Source organism: Pristiophorus japonicus, chromosome 9 (assembly GCF_044704955.1).
Source record: "Pristiophorus japonicus isolate sPriJap1 chromosome 9, sPriJap1.hap1, whole genome shotgun sequence".
NCBI lineage: Eukaryota > Metazoa > Chordata > Chondrichthyes > Pristiophoridae > Pristiophorus > Pristiophorus japonicus.
Window position 1 is genome coordinate 55,031,547 of NC_091985.1, and position 21,547 is coordinate 55,053,093.

General features: G+C 45.2%; 1 protein-coding gene across 5 annotated transcripts in view; it reads left to right on the forward strand.

Annotated features, from left to right (window-relative positions):
* Window positions 1-21,547, forward strand: part of epas1b (endothelial PAS domain protein 1b) — a 183,360-nt gene that overhangs the window by 74,254 nt on the left and 87,559 nt on the right. For 3 of the 5 annotated variants that reach the window (XM_070889359.1, XM_070889357.1, XM_070889360.1), the window contains one exon: window positions 16,209-16,399. The exons of 1 other annotated variant lie outside the window; for it this stretch is intronic. In XM_070889359.1, the coding sequence (XP_070745460.1) occupies window positions 16,209-16,399 (191 nt within the window). The remainder of the gene's footprint in view (window positions 1-16,208; window positions 16,400-21,547) is intronic. One more of the 5 variants, XM_070889358.1, reaches the window with a different exon arrangement.

Sequence of the window (21,547 nt, forward strand, 5' to 3'; positions counted from 1 at the left end):
GAAATCAATGATCCTGTATTGGTATTAAATTATGGACAAGGTCCCAAGTGGCTTCCCGGCACTGTTGTGGCCAAAGAGAGGTGCAGGCTGTTTCGGTCAAACTTTCAAATGGTCTCATTCACTGGAAACACTTGGAGCAAATCAAACTCAGATTCACTGACTACCCTGAGCAACCCACCTTGGACCCTACATTTTTTGATCCCCAAACACACACACCAGTGGTAACCGACACCACGGTTGACCACGAAGCAGAACCCATCATCCACAGCAGCCCTGCAGGGCCCAACACACCAGGCAGCCCAGCAAAGCCAGCTGCACAGCAGCCCAGCAAGGGCCCAACAAATGATTCAACACCAGCTTTCACACCGAGACGATCAACCAGGGCAAGAAGGGCCCCAAATCGACTCACATTGTAAATAGTTACATTATTGACTTTGGGAGGGGGGAATGTTATATATGTGGACTTGTATTTACTCTGTACAGCCACCAGAGGGCTCATTTCCCGGAGTCCCAAGTGATCCCATAATCCCTTGGGAGCACAGGTATTTAAGAAAGCTTCACAGGTTGGCGTGGCACTCTGAAGACCTGCAATAAAAGACTAAGGTCACAATTTACTTTGAGCTCAGTGTTCAGTCTGACTCTTTCTCCATACCCAACTGTCTCCATGTGTAAATTAGCAGTAACCAATTTTAAAATGACTTGACGACATCTCACAAACAGAAAATAAAAAGACTTATGATTTGAACACGACAGAACTCCTACTTTCTATTGAGATAACAATACATGTTTCGATATTTGAGGCACAGATATGCTAACGGGGATGAAATATTTCCTCTGTTACCATGTGTAATAGATCATAAATGTGAGTATAAAAAGACTCTGGGCATGAAATTGAGCTTGGTAGCGCCCGTTTGGCCACCGGATGTCATTCAGGGACCATAAGTGCGTGTGCACTTATGCCATGAATCATGCCAGACGCCATCATGGTGAGGATATTTGTGTGCGACCAGCAAGCGTCAGCAGGAAGTATGTAGAGCTGATTTGATGTTATTTTCGAGCTCAACGCTCCAGCCGACACTCCACTTATTCTCGTACAGCTGAACACACGTTAAGCAGCAGGAAGTATCTCCCCACCAGCGCTATTTAAAGGGATCATCAATGACTTAGATTAGTTGCTGGTTGATTTCTTCGGCCTGTTGCTACGATTCTACAAGTGTTTGGTGCTTTCTATAAGTTGTTTCAAGTTGCAAAAGTCTACAGGGAGTGATGAAGGGCTTTTTGCTGCCTTAAAGGCTTATGCACAAACCAGTTGCTCCCAGGCATGGGTGCACTAGTAGGCCATCCTCTTGAAATGCATCACAACTGGGAGATTGAGAAGAGGTCACACTGGACAAGCTGCTAGAAGAGGGTGGAGGCGGAGAAGGGCTCTCAGTATATCTGCCTCGGGTGTTTAGGGAGCAATTCTCCGACCTGAATCTCCTGAGTACAGAACAATGTGTGAGACATCTACACTTCAATAAGTACATCCTCACTGAAATCTGCCGCCTGCTGCAGCCATACTGCAACCTCTGAGCCGGTCACGGACTGCATTGGCAGTGAAGGTGACTGTGGTGATGAACCTTTAAGCATCTGGCTCCTTCAGGCTCGAGCTGGAGATATTTGCAACATCTCGCAGTTTGCCGTCCACTGTCGGGCAAGGGAGGACACTGAGGGTCTTTAGTCAAAGAGAGCTGACTACATTTCATTCTCTTCTCAAAGACCAGCAGGCGGAGCGAGCATGAGGCTTTGCTGGAATTGCAAGCTTACCCATGGTGCAGGGTGCCATTCACTGCATGCACATCGTTTGGCAGGCGCCGCATGTCAACTCTGCATATCAACACAAAAGGGATTCCACTCCCTCAACTTTCAGCTAGTACATAAGAACATAAGAAATAGGAGCAGAAGAAGGCCAAATGGCCCCTCAAGCCTGCTCTGCCATTTAATACGATCATGGCTGATCTGATCATGGACTTGGCTCCACTTCCCTGCCCGCTCTCCATAATCCCTTATTCCCTTATCGTTTAAGAAACTATCTATTTTTGTCTTAAATTTATTCAGTGTCCCAGCTTCCACAGCTCTGAGGCAAAAAATTCCACAGATCCACAACCCCCTGAGAAGAAATTTCTCCTCATCTGTTTTAAATGGGCGGCCCCTTATTCTAAGATTATGCCCTCTAGTTCTCGTCTCCCCAACAGTGGAAACATCCTCTCTGCATCCACCTTGTCAAGCTCCCTCATAATCTTATACGTTTTGATAAAATCACCTCACATTCTTCTGAATTCCAATGAATAGAGGCCCAACCTACTCAACCTTTCCTCATAAGTCAACCCCCTCATCTCAGGAACCAACCTTGTGAACCTTCTCTGAACTGCCTCCAAAGCAAGTATATCCTTTCGTAAATATGGAAACCAAAACTGCACACAGTGTTCCAGGTGTGGCCTCACCAATACTCTGTACAACTGTAGCAAGACTTCCCTGCATTTATACTCCATCCCCTTTGCAATAAAGGCCAAGATTCCATTGGCCTTCCTGATCACTTGCTGTACCTGCATACTAACCTTTTGTGTTTCATGCACAAGTACCCCCAGGTCCCACTGTACTGCAGCACTTTGCAATCTTTCTCCATTTAAATAATAACTTGCTCTTTGATTTTTTTTCTGCCAAAGTGCATGACCTCAAACTTTTCAACATTTTACTCTATCTGCCAAATTTTTGCCCACTCACTTAGCCTGTCTATGTCCTTTTGCAGATTTTTTGTGTCCTCCTCACACATTGCTTTCCCTCCCATCTTTGTATCGTGGGCAAACTTGGCTACGTTACACTCAGTCCCTTCCTCCAAGTCGTTAATATAGATTGTAAAGTGTAAAATATAGAGTGTGCAACCATACTCAGTGAATTATGCAGGCCAATGCCCTGTACCCTGACAGCAGTCATGATGCCTTCATTCTGCAGCAGTCCGCTGTGCCAGCTGTATTTTAGCCACCACGGCAAATCAAATGGTGGCTACTGGGCAACAAGGGCTATCCGCTACTGACAGGGCTTTTGAATCCAGTGTGCAACCCACGCATATGTGCACAGCATGCATACAATGGAAGCCATGCTGCCACACATGATGTGACAGGGCGGACCATTGGCATGCTGAAACGATGCTTCCGCTGCCTGGACCGGTCTGTCGGAGCTCTGCAGTATTCGGTAGAGCAGGTGTCAAGATTTATGGTGGTCTGCTGCATGCTCCACGACTTCACCATCATGATGGCACAGCCCCTGCCCCTAGCTATATAGCGAGCAGCTGATGAGCAGGAGCATGAGGAGGAGGAGGAACAGGAATGGGAGGGGAGGAGGCAACCGAGCAACTCCGTTTCTGCCCGGGCTGTCTAAGAAGAACTAATTTGAGTGCGATAACCAGTAATTACAACCCCATGCGGATCGCACCTCTAATTTATCTTCTCAAATACACACTGAGTCTGAACTGGTGGCTGCGAGTGTGAGATTAAACGACGGTGCTGTATCTTCATCACTCTTGGTGTTCCTCTACTGCCTGGCCAGGTTGCACTTCTTGGGTATCTGAAAGGAAAAAGGCAGAGAGTCATCATCATAAAGTTGTGATGAGGGAAGGTAGGGGGGCATGCTTACACCATCAGCAGCTTGTAAATCAGAAAAGATTGTGGGATGAGGAGGAAGTGGGATGTGAGAAACAGAAAATAGGAGCAGTAGTAGGCCATTCGGCCCTTCGAGTCTGCACCGCCATTCAATATGATCATGGCTGATCCTCTTATCTCAACACCATTTTCCCCCTTTTCCTCCATACCCCTTGATGCCTTTTATTTCTAGAAATCTATCTATCTCCCTCTTAAATAAATTCAGTGACTTGGCCTCCACAGCCTTATGTAGTCAAGAATACCAGAGGTTCACCACCCTCTGAGTGAAAAAATTTCTCCTCATCTCGGTCCTAAATTTCCTACCCCGTATCCTGAGACTGTGACCCCTTGCTCTAGACTTCCCAGCCAGGAGAAACACCCTCCCCGTATCCAGTCTATCCAACCCCGTCAGAATTTTATACGTTTCAATGAGATCCCCTCTCATTCATCTAAACTCTAGTGAATACAGGCCTGGTCGACCCAATCTCTCCTCATACGACAATCCTGCCATCCCAGGAATCAGTCTGGTGAACCTTCGCTGCACTCCCTCTATGGCAAGTATATCCTTTTTTAGTTAAGGAGACCAAAACTGCACACAATACTCCAGGTGCGGTCTCACCAAGGCCCTGTATAACTGTAGTAAGACATTCTTGCTCCTGTACTCAAATCCTCTTGCAATGAATTAACATATCATTTGCCTTCCTAAGTGTTTGCTGCACCTGCATGTTTGCTTTCAATGACTGGTGCACAGGATATCCAGGTCCCTCTGTACATTGACACTTCCCAAGCCATCACCATTTAAATAATACTTTGGGCCCAAGTTTCCACATGATTTGCGCCTGATTTTTAGGAGCAACTGGTGGAGAACGGATTATCTTAGAAATCGCAATTCTCCACATTTTTTTTTCTGCAGTTCTAGTCAGGTAGAACAGTTCCACTTTGGAACAGAATTTTTTCTTCAAAAGGGGGCCACTGACGCCTGATTTGAAAGTTTCCACAGTGAAAACGTACTCCAAACTAACTTAGAATGGAGCAAGTGAAGATTTTTGTAGAACTGAAAAAACCTGTTCTACACATTAAAAAATCAGGCGCAGGTTACAAATTCGGCGTCCAGAACGAGGTCGGGGGGCGAAGGGGGAGAAGGGAAGTCATTAAATTCAATAATAAATCCTTATTTATACTTATACAAATATTATACAAATAAATCCAACCTGAATAAACATTTATAAGCAAAGAAAAGATTAAATAAACCATCTTCCTACCTGTGTGAAAGTGCTTCAGGCAGGCTTTTCAGGACCGAAGGCTGAACGGGCCGGCCCGAGACGTCGGGCAGGGCCCGTCCCCAGCACCAGATTTACAGGTAGGTGGCGTTGGGTCGGTTCGGTTCGGGTCGGGGGGGGAGGGAGGGAGGGAGAGAGAGGGAGGGAGGGAGAGAGAGAGGGAGGGAGGGGGAGGTCGGGTCGGATCCAGTCGGGGGGGAGCGGGAGCAGGAGCGCTGGTCTGGTCGGGTCGGGTCCAGTCGGGGGGGGGGGGCGGGCGGAGCGGGAGTTGGGTCCAGTCGTGGGGGGGTGGAGGGTGGAGCGGGAGCAGGAGCGCGGGTCGGGTCGGGTCCAGTCGGGGGGGGGGCGGAGCGGGAGCGGGAGTCGGGTTGGGTCTGGTCCGGGGGGGGGGAGAGCGGGAATCGGGTCGGGTCCGGAGGCGGGGGGAGTGGGAGTCGGGTCGGGGGGGCGGGAGCGGGAGTCGGGTCAGGTCGGGTCCAGTCCGGGGGGGTGGGGAGCGGGTGTCGGGTCCGGTCCGGAGGCAGGGGGGGGGGGAGCGGGTGTCGGGGGGGGGGGGGGGGCGAAGCAGGAGCTGGCCGTGGGAGGAGCCTTATTCACGCAGCCCTAGTGAGGCCATTCGGCCAGGGCTAGGGGCTGCGTGCTTTGGGCCCCTCCCACACAGTTTCGGGCGCCTGGAGCTACTGCACTTGCGTGCCCACTGTAGCGGCATGTGCAGAGGTCCCGGCACTGTTTTCAGCGCAGGGACCTGGCTCCGCCCCCCCACAGCTCATGCTGCGCTGCGCCAAGGGCCAGAGTATTCTGCAGGGAGTTGGAGAATACGGAGGATTTTTTTCGGCACACTTTGTGGCGCGAAAAACGGGCGTCCAGGTCTGGACTGCGCCGTTCTAGGCGTGTGTGGAAACTTGGGCCCTTTGTCCTAATGGCTTTCCTACCAAAGTGGATAACTTTACATTTATCCACGTTATACTTATCTGCCATGTGTTTGCCCACTCAACCTATCTAAATCGCCTTGCAGCGTCTTTGCATGCTCCTCACAATCCACAGTCCCACCTAGTTTTGTGTCATCAGCAAACTTGGAAATATTACATTTGGTTCCCTCATCCAAATTATTTCTATATATTGTGAATAGCTGGTGCCCAAGCACTGATCCCTGTGGTACCCCACTAGTCACTGCCCGCCACCCTGAAAAAGACCCGTTTATTCCGACTCTCTGTTTCCTGTCAGTTAACCAATTTTCAATCCATGCCAATAAATTACCCCCAATCCTATGTGCTTTAATTTTGCACACTAATCTCTTATGTGGGACTTTATCAAAGACCTCCTGAAAATCCAAATACACTACATCCACTGGTTCTCCCTTATCTATTCTATCAGTTACATCCTCAAAAAACTCCAGTAGGTTTGTCAAACATGATTTTCCTTTCATAAATCCATGTTGACTTTGTTTAATCCCATTGATATTATCAAATGTGCCGTTATCACATCCTTTATAATAGATACCAGCATTTTCCCTACTACTGATGTTAGGCTAACTGGTCTGTAGTTTCTTGTTTTCTCTCTCTCTCCTTTTTTAAATAGTGGGGTTATATTTGCCACCCTCCAATCTGCAGGAACGTTTCCATAATCTATAGAATTTTGGAAGATGACAACTAATGCATCCACTATTTCCATGGCTACCTCTTTTAGTACTCTGGGATGCAGATCATCAGGCCCTGGGGATTTATCTGCCTTCAGTCCTATTAGTTTCCCCAACACTATTTTCTTACTAATAATCATTTCCTTTAATTCCTCTTGCTCACTGGACCCTTGGTTCCCTAGCATTTCTGGGACGTTATTTGTGTCCTCTTCTGTGAAGACAGAACCAAAGTATTTATTTAATTGTTCTACCATTTCCTTGTCCCCATTATAAATTCTCCTGTTTCTAACTGTAAAGGACCTACATTTGTCTTCACTAATCTTTTTCTTTTTACGTACTTGTAGAAACTTTTGAAGTCGGTTTTTATGTTTCTTGCAATTTTACTCTCATACTCTGTTTTTCCCCTCTTAATCAATCTCTTGGTCCTTTTTTGCTGAATTCTAAACTGCTCCCAATCCTTAGGCTTGCTACTTTTTCTGGCAACTTTATATAACTCCTCTTTGGATCTAATACTATCCTTAATTTCTTTTGTTAGCCATGGTTGGGCCACTTTTCCTTTTGTGTTTTTACTCCAGAAAGGAATGTATAACTGTTGCAATTCATGCATTCGTTCCTTAAATATTAGCCATTGCCTATCCACCGTCATGCCTTTTAATGAATCTTCCCAATCTATCATAGCCAATTCATTCCTCATACCTTCGTAGTTTCCTTTGTTTAGATTTAGGATCCTAGTTTCGGATTGGACTACTTCACTTTCCATCTTAATAAAGAATTCAATCATGTTATGGTCACTCTTCCCTAAAGGTTCCCGCACAACAAGACTGTTAATGAACCCCTTCTCATTACACAATACCCAATCTAGAATAGCCTGATCCCTAGTAGGCTCCTCAACATACTGGTCTAAAAAACCATCTCATACACACTCCAGGAATTCACCTGCCACAGTATTATTACTAATTTGGTTTGACCAGTCTATATGTAGATTAAAATCACTTACGATTATTGTAGTACCTTTGCTACATGCATCTCTAATTTCCTGTTTGATGCCGTCCCCTACATTACTACTACTGTTTGGAGGCCTATAGACAACTCCCACCAATGTTTTCTGCCCCTTGGTGCTCCTTAGCTCCAACCAGACTGATTCTACATCTTGATTTTCTGAGCCAATATCCTTTCTCACTATTGCTCTGATTTCATCCTTTACTAACAACGCCACACCACCCACTCTTCCTTTTTGCCTATCCTTCCTAAATATCGAATATCCTTGGATATTCAGTTCCCAACCCTGGTCACCCTGCAACCATGTCTCCGTAATTGCAACCATATCATATCTGAGAAGGAGGGTTAGGCATGAGGATACAATATCTTCGATGGTTTGAGCCCCGGCACTCGCTACGGCCTCAGCAATGGCCATCCCAATAATGGCCAGCACCATCTCCTCCATAGGGGTTAGGACACATAGGCATGCTTGTCCCCCACTGGTTAGCTCCTTCTGCCTTTGGTTGTGCGCCACCTTGTCCTGCAATAGAGAGGAAAGTGTGTAAGTGAGTGTTGTGCAATCTGTTTGGGTGATGTGGCTATCATGGGTGAATAGCTGGCAGTATGTGGAAGCTGTGAGATGTGGGCGTGAAGCTTGCAGCAGTGCTAAGTGTGAGATGGTGAGGTGAAGCATATGAATGTTAGGTATGAGTCATGATTGATGGAGATTGTTGGTAGATGAGTGATGGGGAGGGGGGGGCTGTTGATTTGAGCAGTGACTTAGGCTAGTGGTGCAGTTGGTAGGATAAGGCATTTGAAGAAACATTCACTGACCATGACCACTTGTGTGAGGTAATTGAACATCTTGCGGTACTGGATCGAGGTCCCCGGGGCATGACTCCTGGCATTGACCTCCACAGCTATCTGCTCCCACTGCCTTTGACTGGGTGTCTGGAGGGCCTACTACCCCCCTGTAGATGCAGGACAGCTCTCCTCCTTGCCACCTCCTCCACCAAGATCTCCAGTGCAGCATCCAGAAAACTTGGAGCCTGCTCTGTCCCATGTTGTACCATTCCTCACTCTTTCCCAGGACAGATTCACAGGCTGCACGATTCCCAGCACCTGCTCCATCCACAATGCACCTCCCATTTAAGAGATACAGGCTAGCTTTAAGTGGTGCTAGGTAGTTAATATTTTGGGCACCCTGCTGATGCATCCAGCCAATGAACAGAGCGGTTAGAGCTGGCTGCATGCAGAAATCATGATAATGAGCAGGCAGCACAAAGTTGCCGTGCTGCCTGCATTTCAGTCAACGGGCATGGGTTAATTGTGTATCGCGATCCCCGCGCCTGTTTTTGGGGCTATCCAATTTAGCCCCTTGTGTTTATGACTTTGCTACAGATAATGAAGAGAAAATCTTTCTCAATGGTGAATAAAGGTGTTATATTAAAGGAACAGTCCCTGCCACTAACTGGTGTTAGCACGATTTTCTTGCTGCATGTGATGGATGATAAAACCAAAAAGATAAGTAACCAAAATATTATTTAAAATCTGCCACTCTCACTTGACAACTAATTGCATCCAGAATCTCACCACTGAGTAAATCGCACTTTAACGAGGTACGAGCAGCTGATTGAAACTGCTCGAAACCTCGACTTTGGCTGAAATCTACAGAGCCTTTTAAATTGCTAAGTACAGGGTAAGTACTTATTGAACTACCCTAACTAGCTGACGTGTTTCATCATCATCATCATCATAGGCAATCTCTCGTAATTGAGGAAGACTTGCTTCCACTCTTAGAATGAGTCCTTAGGTGGCTGAACAGTCCAATATGAGAGCCACAGTCCCTGCCACAGGTAGGACAGACAGTCATTGAGGGTAAGGGAGGGTGGGACAGTTTTACCGCATGTTCTTTCCACTGCCTGCGCTTGTTTTCTGCAAGCACTTGGCGATGAGACGAGGCGCTCAGCGCCCTCCCAGATGCACTTCCTCCACTTAAAGCGGTCTTTGGCCAGAGACTCCCAGGTGTCGGTAGGGATGTTGCAATTTGTCAGGCAGGCTTTGAGGGTGTCCTTGTAACGTTTCCTCTGTCCACCTTTGGCTCGTTTGCCATGAAGGAGCTCAGAGTAGAGCGCCTGCTTTGGGAGTCTTGTGTCTGGCATGCAGACAATGTGACCTGCCCAGCAGAGCTGATCAAGTGTGGTCAGTGCTTCAATGCTGGGGCTGTTGGCCTGGTTGGGGACACTAATGTTGGTGCGTCTGTCCTCTCAGGGGATTTGTAGGATCTTGCGGAGGCATCGTTGGTGGTATTTCTCCAGCGATTTGAGATGTCTACTGTACATGGTCCATGTCTCTGAGCCATACAGGAGGGAGCGTATTACTACAGCCCTGTAGACCATGAGCTTGGTGGTAGATTTGTGGGCCTGGTCTTCGAACATTCTTTTCCTCAGGCGGCCGAAGGTTGCACTGGCGCATTGGAGGCAGTATTGAATCTTCTCATCAATGTCTGCTCTTGTTGAAAAGAGGCTCCCGAGGTATGGGAAATGGTCCACGTTATCCAGGGCTACGCCATGGATCTTGATGACAGGGGCAGTGCTGTGCGGCGCGAACAGGCTGGTGGAGGACCTTTGTCTTTCGGATGTTTAGAGTAAGGCCCATGCTTTCGTATGCCTCAGTAAATACGTCGACTGTGTCCTGGAGTTCAGCCTCTGAATGTGCGCAGAGCAGGCATTGTCCGCATACTGTAGCTCGATGACAGAGGTTGGGGTGGTCTTGGCCCTAAATAGCTGATGTGTTTAATATGTTATAAGCAGCGCCTTTATAATTGACTTCTATGGTAATGGCAAATGGTTAGTGCCATTTGTCTGATATAAGTGGCTGCCTGTGATAAGCATGGACAGTGTAAGTAGTGGGGACTGTACTGGAAACCCAAAACCTTTAAGAGTGATGTGCAGTCTCAAGTTATATTACTGCATCTGCATCTGTCCCTGGATAAGGAACGGCGCTTTTAGGTTTGCACATAAGTTTCATGTACTGGTACGCAAATACCAATTAAATTTTGATCCCTTTTACAAATAGTGATGTTAAATGATGATGAATTATTTTTTCAAAATGATTAAAAGTTCGCTTTGCTCTGTCTGCAGTGTAAAGTTGAAGCAATGTGACTATCTGCTCAAGGGGATTTCACACAACCTACCTAAATTCTATTTGGGCAACAAAAATAGAAAAGGCTGGAAATATTCAGCAGGTCCATCTCCATCTGCAGAGAAAGCAGACAAGTTAACATTTTGGATATAAGCTTTGTCAGAACTGGAAAAAAATAAAATGAACAGCATTTAAATAGGTACAGACCAAAGAAAAGAGGGAGAAATTAGTAAAAAAAACCACATAGGGAGAAAGTATGAACAGAATGACCTGTCATGTGCTTAATAGAAAAACAGGAGATAATAACTTTTATTTATATAGCACCTTTAATGTAGTAAAACAAACCAAGACGCTTCACAACAATGTTACAAGACAAAACAGATAAATTTGACACCGAGCCACAAAAGAAGAAATTAAGTCAGATGACCAAAAGCTTGTTTAAAGAGATGGGTTTTAAGGAACATCTTAAAGGAGGATAGAGAGGGGGAGAGGTTTAGGGAGGGAGTTCCAGAGCTTAGGGCCCAAACAGCTGAAGGCACGGCCACCAATGGTTGAACAATTATAATGAGGGATGTTCAATAGGCCAGAATCTGAGGAGCGCAGATATCTTGTGGGGTTGTGAGGCTGAAAAAGATTACAGAGACAGGGAGGGGGCAAGGCCATACAGTGATTTGTAAACAAGGATGAGAATTTTGAAATTGAAGCATTGTTTAACCGGGAGCCAATGTAGGTCAGAAAGCACAGGGGTGATGGGTGATCGTGACTTGGTGCGGGTTAGTACATGGGCTCTGAGTTTTGTTGTTAAATAGGGTAATTAAGGCAATGTCACGCACCAATTGTACCACACATTTATATTGACATGAAGTGTAAAACAGTTTGCAATGAGACACATGATATTACAACTGTCCTATAAATTGCAAGCTAGTGAGGGACAAATATCTAGGCGATGACCGAACTCACCATGAGCAATGCCACAGGAGATCTACTGACAATATATTAAAGGACTGACTGTAAGTTGGCCGGCCGGCAGAAACAAAGCAGTAACGGAGTTAAAATAACTGTGATGTACTTACCCCCTTGTTCTTGCTCCACCACCATATTTACTGGAGCCTTCCACTGAGCAGCCCAGAGCACTCACCTGAATCATGTGGGGCCCCCATTACTTTATGCAGATCGGAGGCCTATCACATACGTAGGACCCTTATTCAATTTTGAGGCACATTCTGCCTATTTGTACCGGATGGTGAAGAGGAAGAGGCCCCAAAAAGGTAAGTGCAAGGAGGAGTAGTAGTGCTCCCCAAGGTTACACAAGAATAATACAGGCGCTGTCTCCCTGGCTGCATCTTCCATCCCTCAACCTGCGATCGATACCCCTCCCCCAGGACCTATCTTCTTGTTAGCTGGGTTGGCCTCAGGATGGACTGGGCCTCTCACTGCCAGGAATGGGCAACTGGTCCAGCGTGCTCCACGTGTGTATAGCTCAACACTTACTTCCTGTAATATCTGCTCTATCATACTTTGTTGATAATGACCCTATGATGAAAGTGTATTTTCGAATTTAGTGTAAGCAACACAATGGGAGGTCTGCCATTATCTATATAAGAGTTTTGCATCTAGTGAAAGTGTGTTACACTTCACATGTCACACTGAAGTGTGTCTAAATATAAAGATAGCCAATCATTTCTTGCTGGGTTTTGGCACTGAATCTATAAGCACCTGCCAATCTCCAAGTTCCTTTCATCATCGGCAGTTAATCTCTAATTGATTAATTTGACTCTATGGCCTTAAAGGACAAGCCAGACTAAAACTGCCATCTTTGCAACAGAATAATATCCCGTACATTACATGGTACAATAGTCATGTCATCATAAAATAGTACATCATTCAACTAAACAGAAGTAATATAATGTAAGATCTGTTGTTTATATAAGAATTTTCTTCTGCATTATTAATATTTTAATTTGTCAGTATTAATTTTTTATGATGAATTTTGATTCGTCAAGATAAAGGTTGTCAGAGTTAGGAATAAAATGCATTTCCATTTGGAAACCCAATGTCAGAACCAATGCTACATACTAGAAATGGCATGACCAGCAGCAGGTTAAGGCTGCCTCTGCTCTGTCCAATAATATACCTTCCGCCCAACCACAAACATGTTTACCAACCACATTTATAGTCTCTGAATGACATTTTATGCTGTTAACACTCACAGATTAAAATATTTGAACTTACAAGCCACTGGGCTGGAATGCCCCAGATTCATCTTGCAAAGGCGATGTCCCCCCTCATGACATGCAGGCCGTAGACAAGATTTTTAACTCTGTTTTTAATTTTGGATTCCAATGTAAATCCTAGAGATGAAAGTTCAGTGGTACTAACCTTCTCATCTTCTCACCCAGTTCCTCTGTTTTTCAATTTTTTGAATTCTTGTTAGTGTGTGTTTTGCAGTTCATTTAAAAACGTTTCTGCATCATTGTTGGGTGTGTCTAAATGTGGTTCACAGATTACCAGGGAATGGGTTACTGCAGTGCACCGATTAGCAGTCATGTAACTAAATAAGATTATTATACCTGTGCTTCTATTGGGTTGCGTCACACACAGTTCATTGTTGCAACGGAAAACCATTCCAATGAGTAACCTTTGGCTCTTTTAATACTGTGCTGATAATGCTCTTACATACAATAAATATGAATTCTATCCATTGAGTGTTTAATACTTATAATAACAGTAGGTAGTTAGGAGTGAGCAGTAGTTATGGGTCTTAAAATAAGGCTCCAGCTGATGCCATTTAAACTATCAAGTTTGGTTCCGTCTTTTAACTCACTCCATTTGTTCTGTTTTGTTGTTTGCTGTTTTTGACGAGTACAAATAAACAGAAATGAGCTTTGCAAACTGAAAGCAAATGTTCTGAGTGTCGGTGATGAGCTCAAGTAGCTCACAAGAGGATTACAAAAACCCTTAGTGAGTTAATCACTGAAAGAATACACCATCATGTTAATAGAAGGGGTTTAAGTAGTATTTTTTCTCTTTGCATGGTTATTTATTAAATAAACCCTGATGGAGTTAATTATCCAATAATTTATACTTTAGGGAAAAAGGGCCCATTTTACTGCGTTAAAAAACCCCAGGCAACAATGCTAATCCTTATCCTACTCATTAACTAAGAATTATGTTTTCCTGGTTCATTGACATTTCCTAAGTCAAAGTCTTTTGTAATTTTAAATTTGGTATGCTGGCAGTCCCTCAGTTTGCTTCAGTGTTCTTGTAATAGTTGAACAAAATTAGTTTACAGTGCCATCTTTTGTGCGATTACTTTTAAAATTGAGAGAATGCAACTATTTTTGGGGTGAGGATTTGTGCTCATTCATGCTTTTGGTACCTCTAAATTTGACGATTCCAACGCACTCCTGGTCAGCCTCCCATGTTCTACCCTCCTTAAACTAGAGGTGATCCAAAACTCTGCTGCACGCGTCCTAACTCGCACCAAATCCTGTTCACCCATCACCCCTGTGCTCACTGATCTACATTGGCTCCTGGTTAAGCAATGCCTCGATTTAAAAATTCTCATTCTTGTTTTCAAATTCCTTCATGGCCTCGCTCCTCCCTCTGTAATCTCTTCCAACCCTGCAACCCATTGTGATATCTGCACTCTTCTAATTCTGGCTTGAGCATCCCTGATTTTAATCGCTCTGCCATTGGTGACCATGCCTTCAGCTGCCAAGGCCCTAAGCTCAGGTATTCTCTCCCTAAACTTCTCCGCCTTTCTACTTCTCTTAGGTTTTAAGGCGCTCCTTAAAACCTATCGCTTTAACCAAGCTTTTGGTCATTTACCCTAATTTCTCCTTGTGTGGCACAGTGTCATATTTTGTTTGATAACACTCTTGTGAAGTGCCTTGGGATGTTTTGCTAGGTTAAAGATGCTATATAAATATAAGTTGTTGTTGCTCATCGAGGCACTGGGGAAGGTATGGAAGACTTTCCAGTTTCAGACATCTAGTGTCACTAGTAAGCATTTGCAGGGCAGGCACAGCACAGCTAGTTTTAAGAGTAAAGAAAAATAATAATGTGGTTTAATGGAGGCAAAATCTGAGCATCACCATAGGATATTAATATTTAATGCATTTGATCGAAGTCTTAACCCATTTATTTTAAGGGATAATTTCTGAGATAAACTATAACTTTCTAATTTGGTAAATTTGTTGGATTTCTTCCCAAGATAATCGTGCTAAACTGGTATTAACAATTCTCTTGATTTAATGTCAAGGATTTGACTGTACAGAGATTTTGTGGCATTGTCACTTTTAGCTCTTTGATCTAGGTTTAAATCCAACTCAGAATGATGCAATGAAAGTTCCCTTTCTCTGAGGATTCATATATGTAATTCTTAGTTAGTCTTAGTCTCCTGGTGGGTGAGGGGCCAACAATATTAAGCTGTCCACAATCCAGCAGTAATTAGCACTAAAGTAATAGAGAGTAATAAGGATAGCAGGTGTGGAAAAATCTTACATTCAGTAGGAAGTGCTTTTGAGGTTGGGGTTAAAACATGTTGTTGGAACCAAGGAAAGGGATGTTTGCTCTACATCTGACCCTTGGCAGTACTTGAAGCAATCAAAAATGGTAAACGTATTCCATTCCCTAGCATAACTTATCTTGTGATAAATGTTAGCTTGTCATTGACGTGACCTCACCTATTGTCAGTGGAAACCAACTGCTCTTTCTCCACACTCATAACACATGATGGAACTAGAAAAATAGAAGACATTATTAATGTAAACGCAGTATCGCATACTGTGAAGGTTTCCTCTGTGTGCAAAATATAGGTGTAGATTTTTGTCTTCACATCGTGAGATAATCTGACTGGGTGAATCGCATACCTTTTATAGAACCCACCTGAACACGAGGTGGGTTCGATAAAGGACATGTGATCTGCCCTGCCAGATTACTGCCCAGGCTGCAAAGATGAAAATGTAGCCCATAGCAAAATCATAAAATTGTTCTTCATAAACGGTTTTACAATTTTGCTAGATTTAGCACACAGAGAAAATGTCACAAAAACATTTTGATCTGATTATTAAGGCACACCAGCATAATCCACTTATAACTTTTCTTTCAAGTTACATGGTCATCAGGTAAAAATCATACCAAATTCTGCAACATGTAGGGGGAAATTTTAACTAGTGTGGGTTATGATTGGGGGAATGATGATATCAGTCCCACCCCTGATGATATCAATTTGAGGCCGGGCTAGCTTAAGTCCCAGGCCTCTCTTACATTATGCTCTTCAGGCAGCCAGCTGGCCGACTGTTGGCAGGCGAAGATCAGATGGCCTGGAGGTACCTGCAGGTAAGTTGAGTGGTGGGGATTTCGGGATGAGCCAACAGGAGCTCCTCTTTACATAACTAAATATGCCTGGAGGAAGTGATTTGTGCTACAATGATGAATGGAATTTCTGGTTTGAGAACCCTGAATTAAACTTGCTATGTTTGCTTTCAGAAGTAACTCGGAGAAGAGGAAGGAGAAATCGAGGGATGCAGCGAGGTCCAGAAGGAGCAAAGAGACGGAGGTGTTTTATGAGTTGGCTCACCAGCTGCCACTGCCACATAATGTCAGTACACACCTGGACAAAGCATCTATCATGCGCCTGACAATTAGTTTCTTACGTACTCGCAAGCTTTTGACTTCAGGTAAAATTGATAAGAAAAAAAGTATTGAATTAACACAAGGTATAATTAAGATAATACAAAGTAAATATGCGTAATTATAATGGTCACATAGGTCACTGTAACAGAAATTCAGGTTAAAAGTAAACACCTTTCTATATCTAAACCAAAATACCGTAGATGCTGGAAATCTGAAATAAAAAAAGGAAATGCTGGGAATACTCAGCAGGTGGTCTGGCTACATCTGTGGAGAGAGAAACAGGGTTTTCAGTCGATGACCTTTCATCAGAACACCTTTTTCTATCTAATATTGCAAGACTTTGGGCTCAATTTTTCCGGGTCATTTGCGGCATTTTTTTTGCGTGCGCCGTTTTTTCTGACATAATTATTTAATTCAAAGTTTCCCCCCTGGACTCTGCGCCGGTGTAACTGGTTTAGTTACGGTTTTTCTACATTAGGTTTTTTTGACGTCATGTGATGTTCCCTCATGTCTGCGCCAGTTTTCAGCATTTTTCGCAGCTTGCCCAAAATGTTTTCATCCTAGGTCGACGTATCTGGCCACTTCCGAAAAACCTTCTGGTGAGTTAACAAAAAGCAGCGCACATTGAAAAATTGGCACTGAAAGACACCCTTGTTGTTCATCAAAGTTTTTGGAGGGAGTCTCTAACACTTGAAATATCCATTAATAAAGTTCAACTTTTTTTACCTTTCAACGGAGTACATGGAAGTTTCTTGGATTTCTGAAATGTTTTTTTTTTACTCACACGCCACCACCGAACGTCTTCAAGCAGGGCTGAAGTGGGGTCGTAGCGTCGGCATCATAATCGGCCCCGCACTCAGACACAGGGGCTCGGGGCTCGGCTGGAAAACAAGCCCGGGGGTGGGGGGGGGGCGGTGGTGAGATGACGATCAGAAGGCTTCTGCATTGAGCCCAGGGAGGGAGGTGGCGATCGGAAGGCTGTTGCAATAGGCACAAGACTGCAATGAGTTTGGGGGAGGTTGGAGAAGAGAAGTCACAAGACTGCAATAGGTTGGGGGGGGAGCAGAGGGCGGAGGGGGGGAGATATCACAAGACCTGGGTCCTGTGGTCCATCCATACAGACCTTGGGGAGAGAGAACAAAGAACCTGTCCTGCCTGTTTTCCTGACGCTTTGAGCTTCTTGCAAAGGTAAAATGTAACTATGGGGGCAATACTGACAACGCCATAACTTGTGCGAGCTTTTGGCATGATGGTGCTACGTAGGAGACAATTGATTCGATGTCATCGCATGAGGAATATCAGAGCCCGTAGGGTGCTTGGCAGGAGGCCTTACCCACGTCGGATATATCGAGACAGGCGTTCATACCTGCACCTGAGTGATGCAGACTGTGTCAGAAGGCTGCGTTTCCACAACGAAGTTGTAGCTGAGATCTGTGAGTTGGTGAAAGCAGACCTGCAACCTAGAAGCGTCAGGAGGACTGCTATGTCAGTTGAAGTGAAGGCTACAGCTGCACTTTCATTTTATGCCTCCGGATCGTTTCAAGTTACTGGGGATATGTGCGCCATCTCTCAACATGCAACACATGTCTGCATTCGGCAGGTGACAGCTGCAGTATATGCATGAAGGAATGACTACATAAAGTTCCCCATGACCGCCCAAGCAATGCATGACAGGCATGTGGGCTTCTCCAGGATTGCTGGCTTCCCAAAGGTACAGGGCTGCATTGATTGTATCCACATCGCCTTGCGAGCACCTTTGAAGGATTCCGAAATGTACAGGAACAGAAAAGGCTTCCACTCCATTAATATAAAGCTCGTGTGTGATGACATGCATCTCATCATGTCAGTCGATGCAAGATACCCTGGGAGCACCCATCCTACGAGAGAGCGCTATACCTGCCATCGTTCAGCAGCAGCCAGAAGGGCAGAGCTGGCTATTGGGAGACAAAGGGTTCGGCCTCGCCACCTGGCTCATGACGCCCCTATGTGTAACCCGGATGGAAGCTGACTGGGACTACAACATGTTTCTCATTGCGATGTGCAGCATCATAGAGAAGACCATTGGCATTTTGAAACAGCGTTCCCAATGCCTGGACCATTCCAGAGGCTACTTGCAATACTCCCCTGAGATTGTCGGTCAGTTCACTGTTGTGTGCTGCATGCTACATAACTTAGCCATCATGAGGCAGCAGCAGCTGGTAGGAGAAGACCCACCTGAGGTGAGAGTGGCTGATAATGATGAGGAAGATACAGATGACGAGCATGAGGAAGCCATGCAAGTAGCAGAACCCGGAGCACGACGTCGGAGGAGGGCAGGCCATCGTGCCCCTTTAACGATTGTTAGAGCCTTGCGCCAGCAGCTCATCCGTGAACCCTTTGTTGCCTGAAGGCTCAGCGGCAACTATTCCACATGGACCATGTTTACTGTTTTGGACCTGTTCTGTAATGTTGTGTTAATGGAACAAATGATGGAAATGATTCTTGGTTACTTCAAAAATTGTGTTAATAATCGAACAAATAATGGAAATGGTACTTCTTGAGTTCCAAAAGTTTTGTTAATAATGGAACAAATAATGAAAATGATTCAGATTTAATGTAAAATATATTTTGTTCAAAAGTTTAACAGTTAAACAGTTCTTTGTGCTTAACATAACTTTAATAAAATTGTTCTTGTAGCAAACTTTAAAGTTTTCAGTTATGATCACTTACAAACTTTAAGATCACTTAACAACTTTAAGATCACTTACTAACTTTTAAACTTGTAAATTTACATAACTTACAAAAATCTTTTAATTTGAGAACAGTTACAACAGTAACAATAATAACAACAACAACAACAGCAGCAGCAAAGAAAGGCTGCACCCATCTCTCCTCCACCTTATTCTAAGACCGCCCGCCGCGCTTGGTCTTGGTGATTTCACCACCCCTGCCCACATGCAGTGGCACAGTGTTTCTGGGGTTGGCACCAAGTTTATTCTTTCTAACATCTAGGTAGTGTGCACCCGGGGGGGGGGGGTGCGCAGGCGGCAATGTGGAGGGCACGGCTTGGGGCTCTTCAGAGGCTGGTCTGGGGATTGGAGTGGGAGTGGCAGCTGATTCTGTCAATGGGCACGGGGTCTTGGCATGTTCCCTTATTGCAGCAGCTAACTCCAACATGCCGTCCCTCATGTGCCCTGACAGTGTCTCAACAACTTCCAACATTCCCTCCCTCATGTTGAGCAAAATTGTCTCAACTATCTCTGACAATCCCTCCTTCATATTCACTGATAGTGTTTGCACCATCTCTGACATTCCCTCCCTGATGTTCACTGACAGCGCTTCAGCTACCTGTGACATTCCCTCACTCATGGTCCCGGACATCGTTCCCATTTCTCGTGAGATTGCTGTTACTTCTCCCGACAGTCCCGCTACCTCGTCACCTACCCCACTGATGGTGTCCAGGAGTGATCGGGTAAGGTCAATGCTCTCCCCACTCATTGCCATCCTCTGAACTACATCTGTTAGATCCTGCACCTCAGGAGAGCGCAGTCGAGCTCTCTTTCCCCTCCTCCCCACGGGTGTGGCTTGCACCTCACCACTGGGACCCGCAGCCTCGGAATGTGGGGCCCTAGGTGTGCCTCGCTGCATCCCACCACTGGAACCCGCAGCCTCGGACATTAGGAAACCATGGAATGTCCCACCAACACTCAAACCACTAGTCATGGAAGGGGCTGGCACCTCAATGGGCGGCACCTGCACCTCCACCTCCACCAAAGTCAGTAAAACAGTGGGGTTTCATCCATCTCCATCCCCTCCCCCTTCCCCTCACCCTCACCTCCATGCTCTTGATCTGGAGAGTGGGATTGGAAGATGTTCTCCTCCTGTTCAGGTTCTTTCCCTTTTGTTGTGTGCCACCTTCCTCTGCAAAGATGAAAATGCAACTTTTTAGAGAGGGTGTCTTTCTGTTGGGTGGGACATATACAGCTGGTCACATTTACAATTGCATTGAATAAATGAAAATATTACTTACACTAACTACTTGACCAAGATCCTGCCACTTCTTTTTACACTGGCCTCCAAATCTCGTGGTGGTCACCATTGCGCAGTAATCTTCTGCCATCTGGTCTCAATCACAGTAACTCGTGCCTTGACTTCATCCTGTAAGAAATTCTTGGTCCTTGCATCGTGTTGCATCTTGTATTGCTGCAGATCCGATTTTTCCAACGCTCTCACACAGCACTCCTTCTCACACAACTCGCTCTTTAAAAATGGCCGATTGCCAACCCGGAGCTGTACTGCACGTGCGCATCCATTGAAATACGTCAAAAACATCTCTTTTTTTGTCGCGCACGCGCAGAAGGTGCGGCATTGTTTCTTTGGCGTAGACAGCAGGTTCCACCCCCCAAGGCGACTGGACGCCACCAGTGGTTGAGCAGTTATTATCAGGGATGCTCAAGAGAGCAGAATTGGAGGAGCGCATCTTGGTGGGTTGTGAAGCTTAAGGAGATTACAGAGATAGGGAGGGGGCGAGGCCATGAAGGGATCTCAAAACAAGGATGAGAATTTTGAAATCGAGGCGTTGCTTAATCGGAAGCTAATGGAGGTCGGTGAGTACAGGATTGATGGGTGAGCTGGACTTTGTGTGAGTTAAGACACGGGCTGCCGAATTGTGGATGACCTCAAGTTTACATAGGGTAGAATGTGGGATGCCAGCCAGGAGTGCGTTGGAGTAGTCAAGTCTAGAGGTAACAAAGGCATGGATGTGGGTTTCAGCAGCAGATGAGCTGAGGCAGGGATAGAGGCAGGCAATGTTACGGAGATGGAAGTAGGCGGTTTTAGTTAGGCCGGATGTGTGCAGGTTAGAAGTAAAAATGTAATACAACAGACCCAAGTGATTTTTGTGTGTGGAGCACACAATTTCATATTTGAAAATATTGCAAAACGCAGGTAAGTAGCACAGGAGTAATTTTCCAGCAAAATAATATTGGACATTTTCCAATTACATGTTGGCGGTTGGAACCCTTACTTGCTGGCAGTGCATAGTGAAAAATCACAGATACACTGCCAGCAATCTTCTAACCATTGAACTCACTGGATGGAATATTGCAGGCACTGTGCCCGTAATTTCTCCAATCTGTGCTGTTGGGGTGCGAAATTCCTCCCTCCCACCGCCTCCTCCAAAAATCACAAAATTGCTCCCAATAAGTAAACAA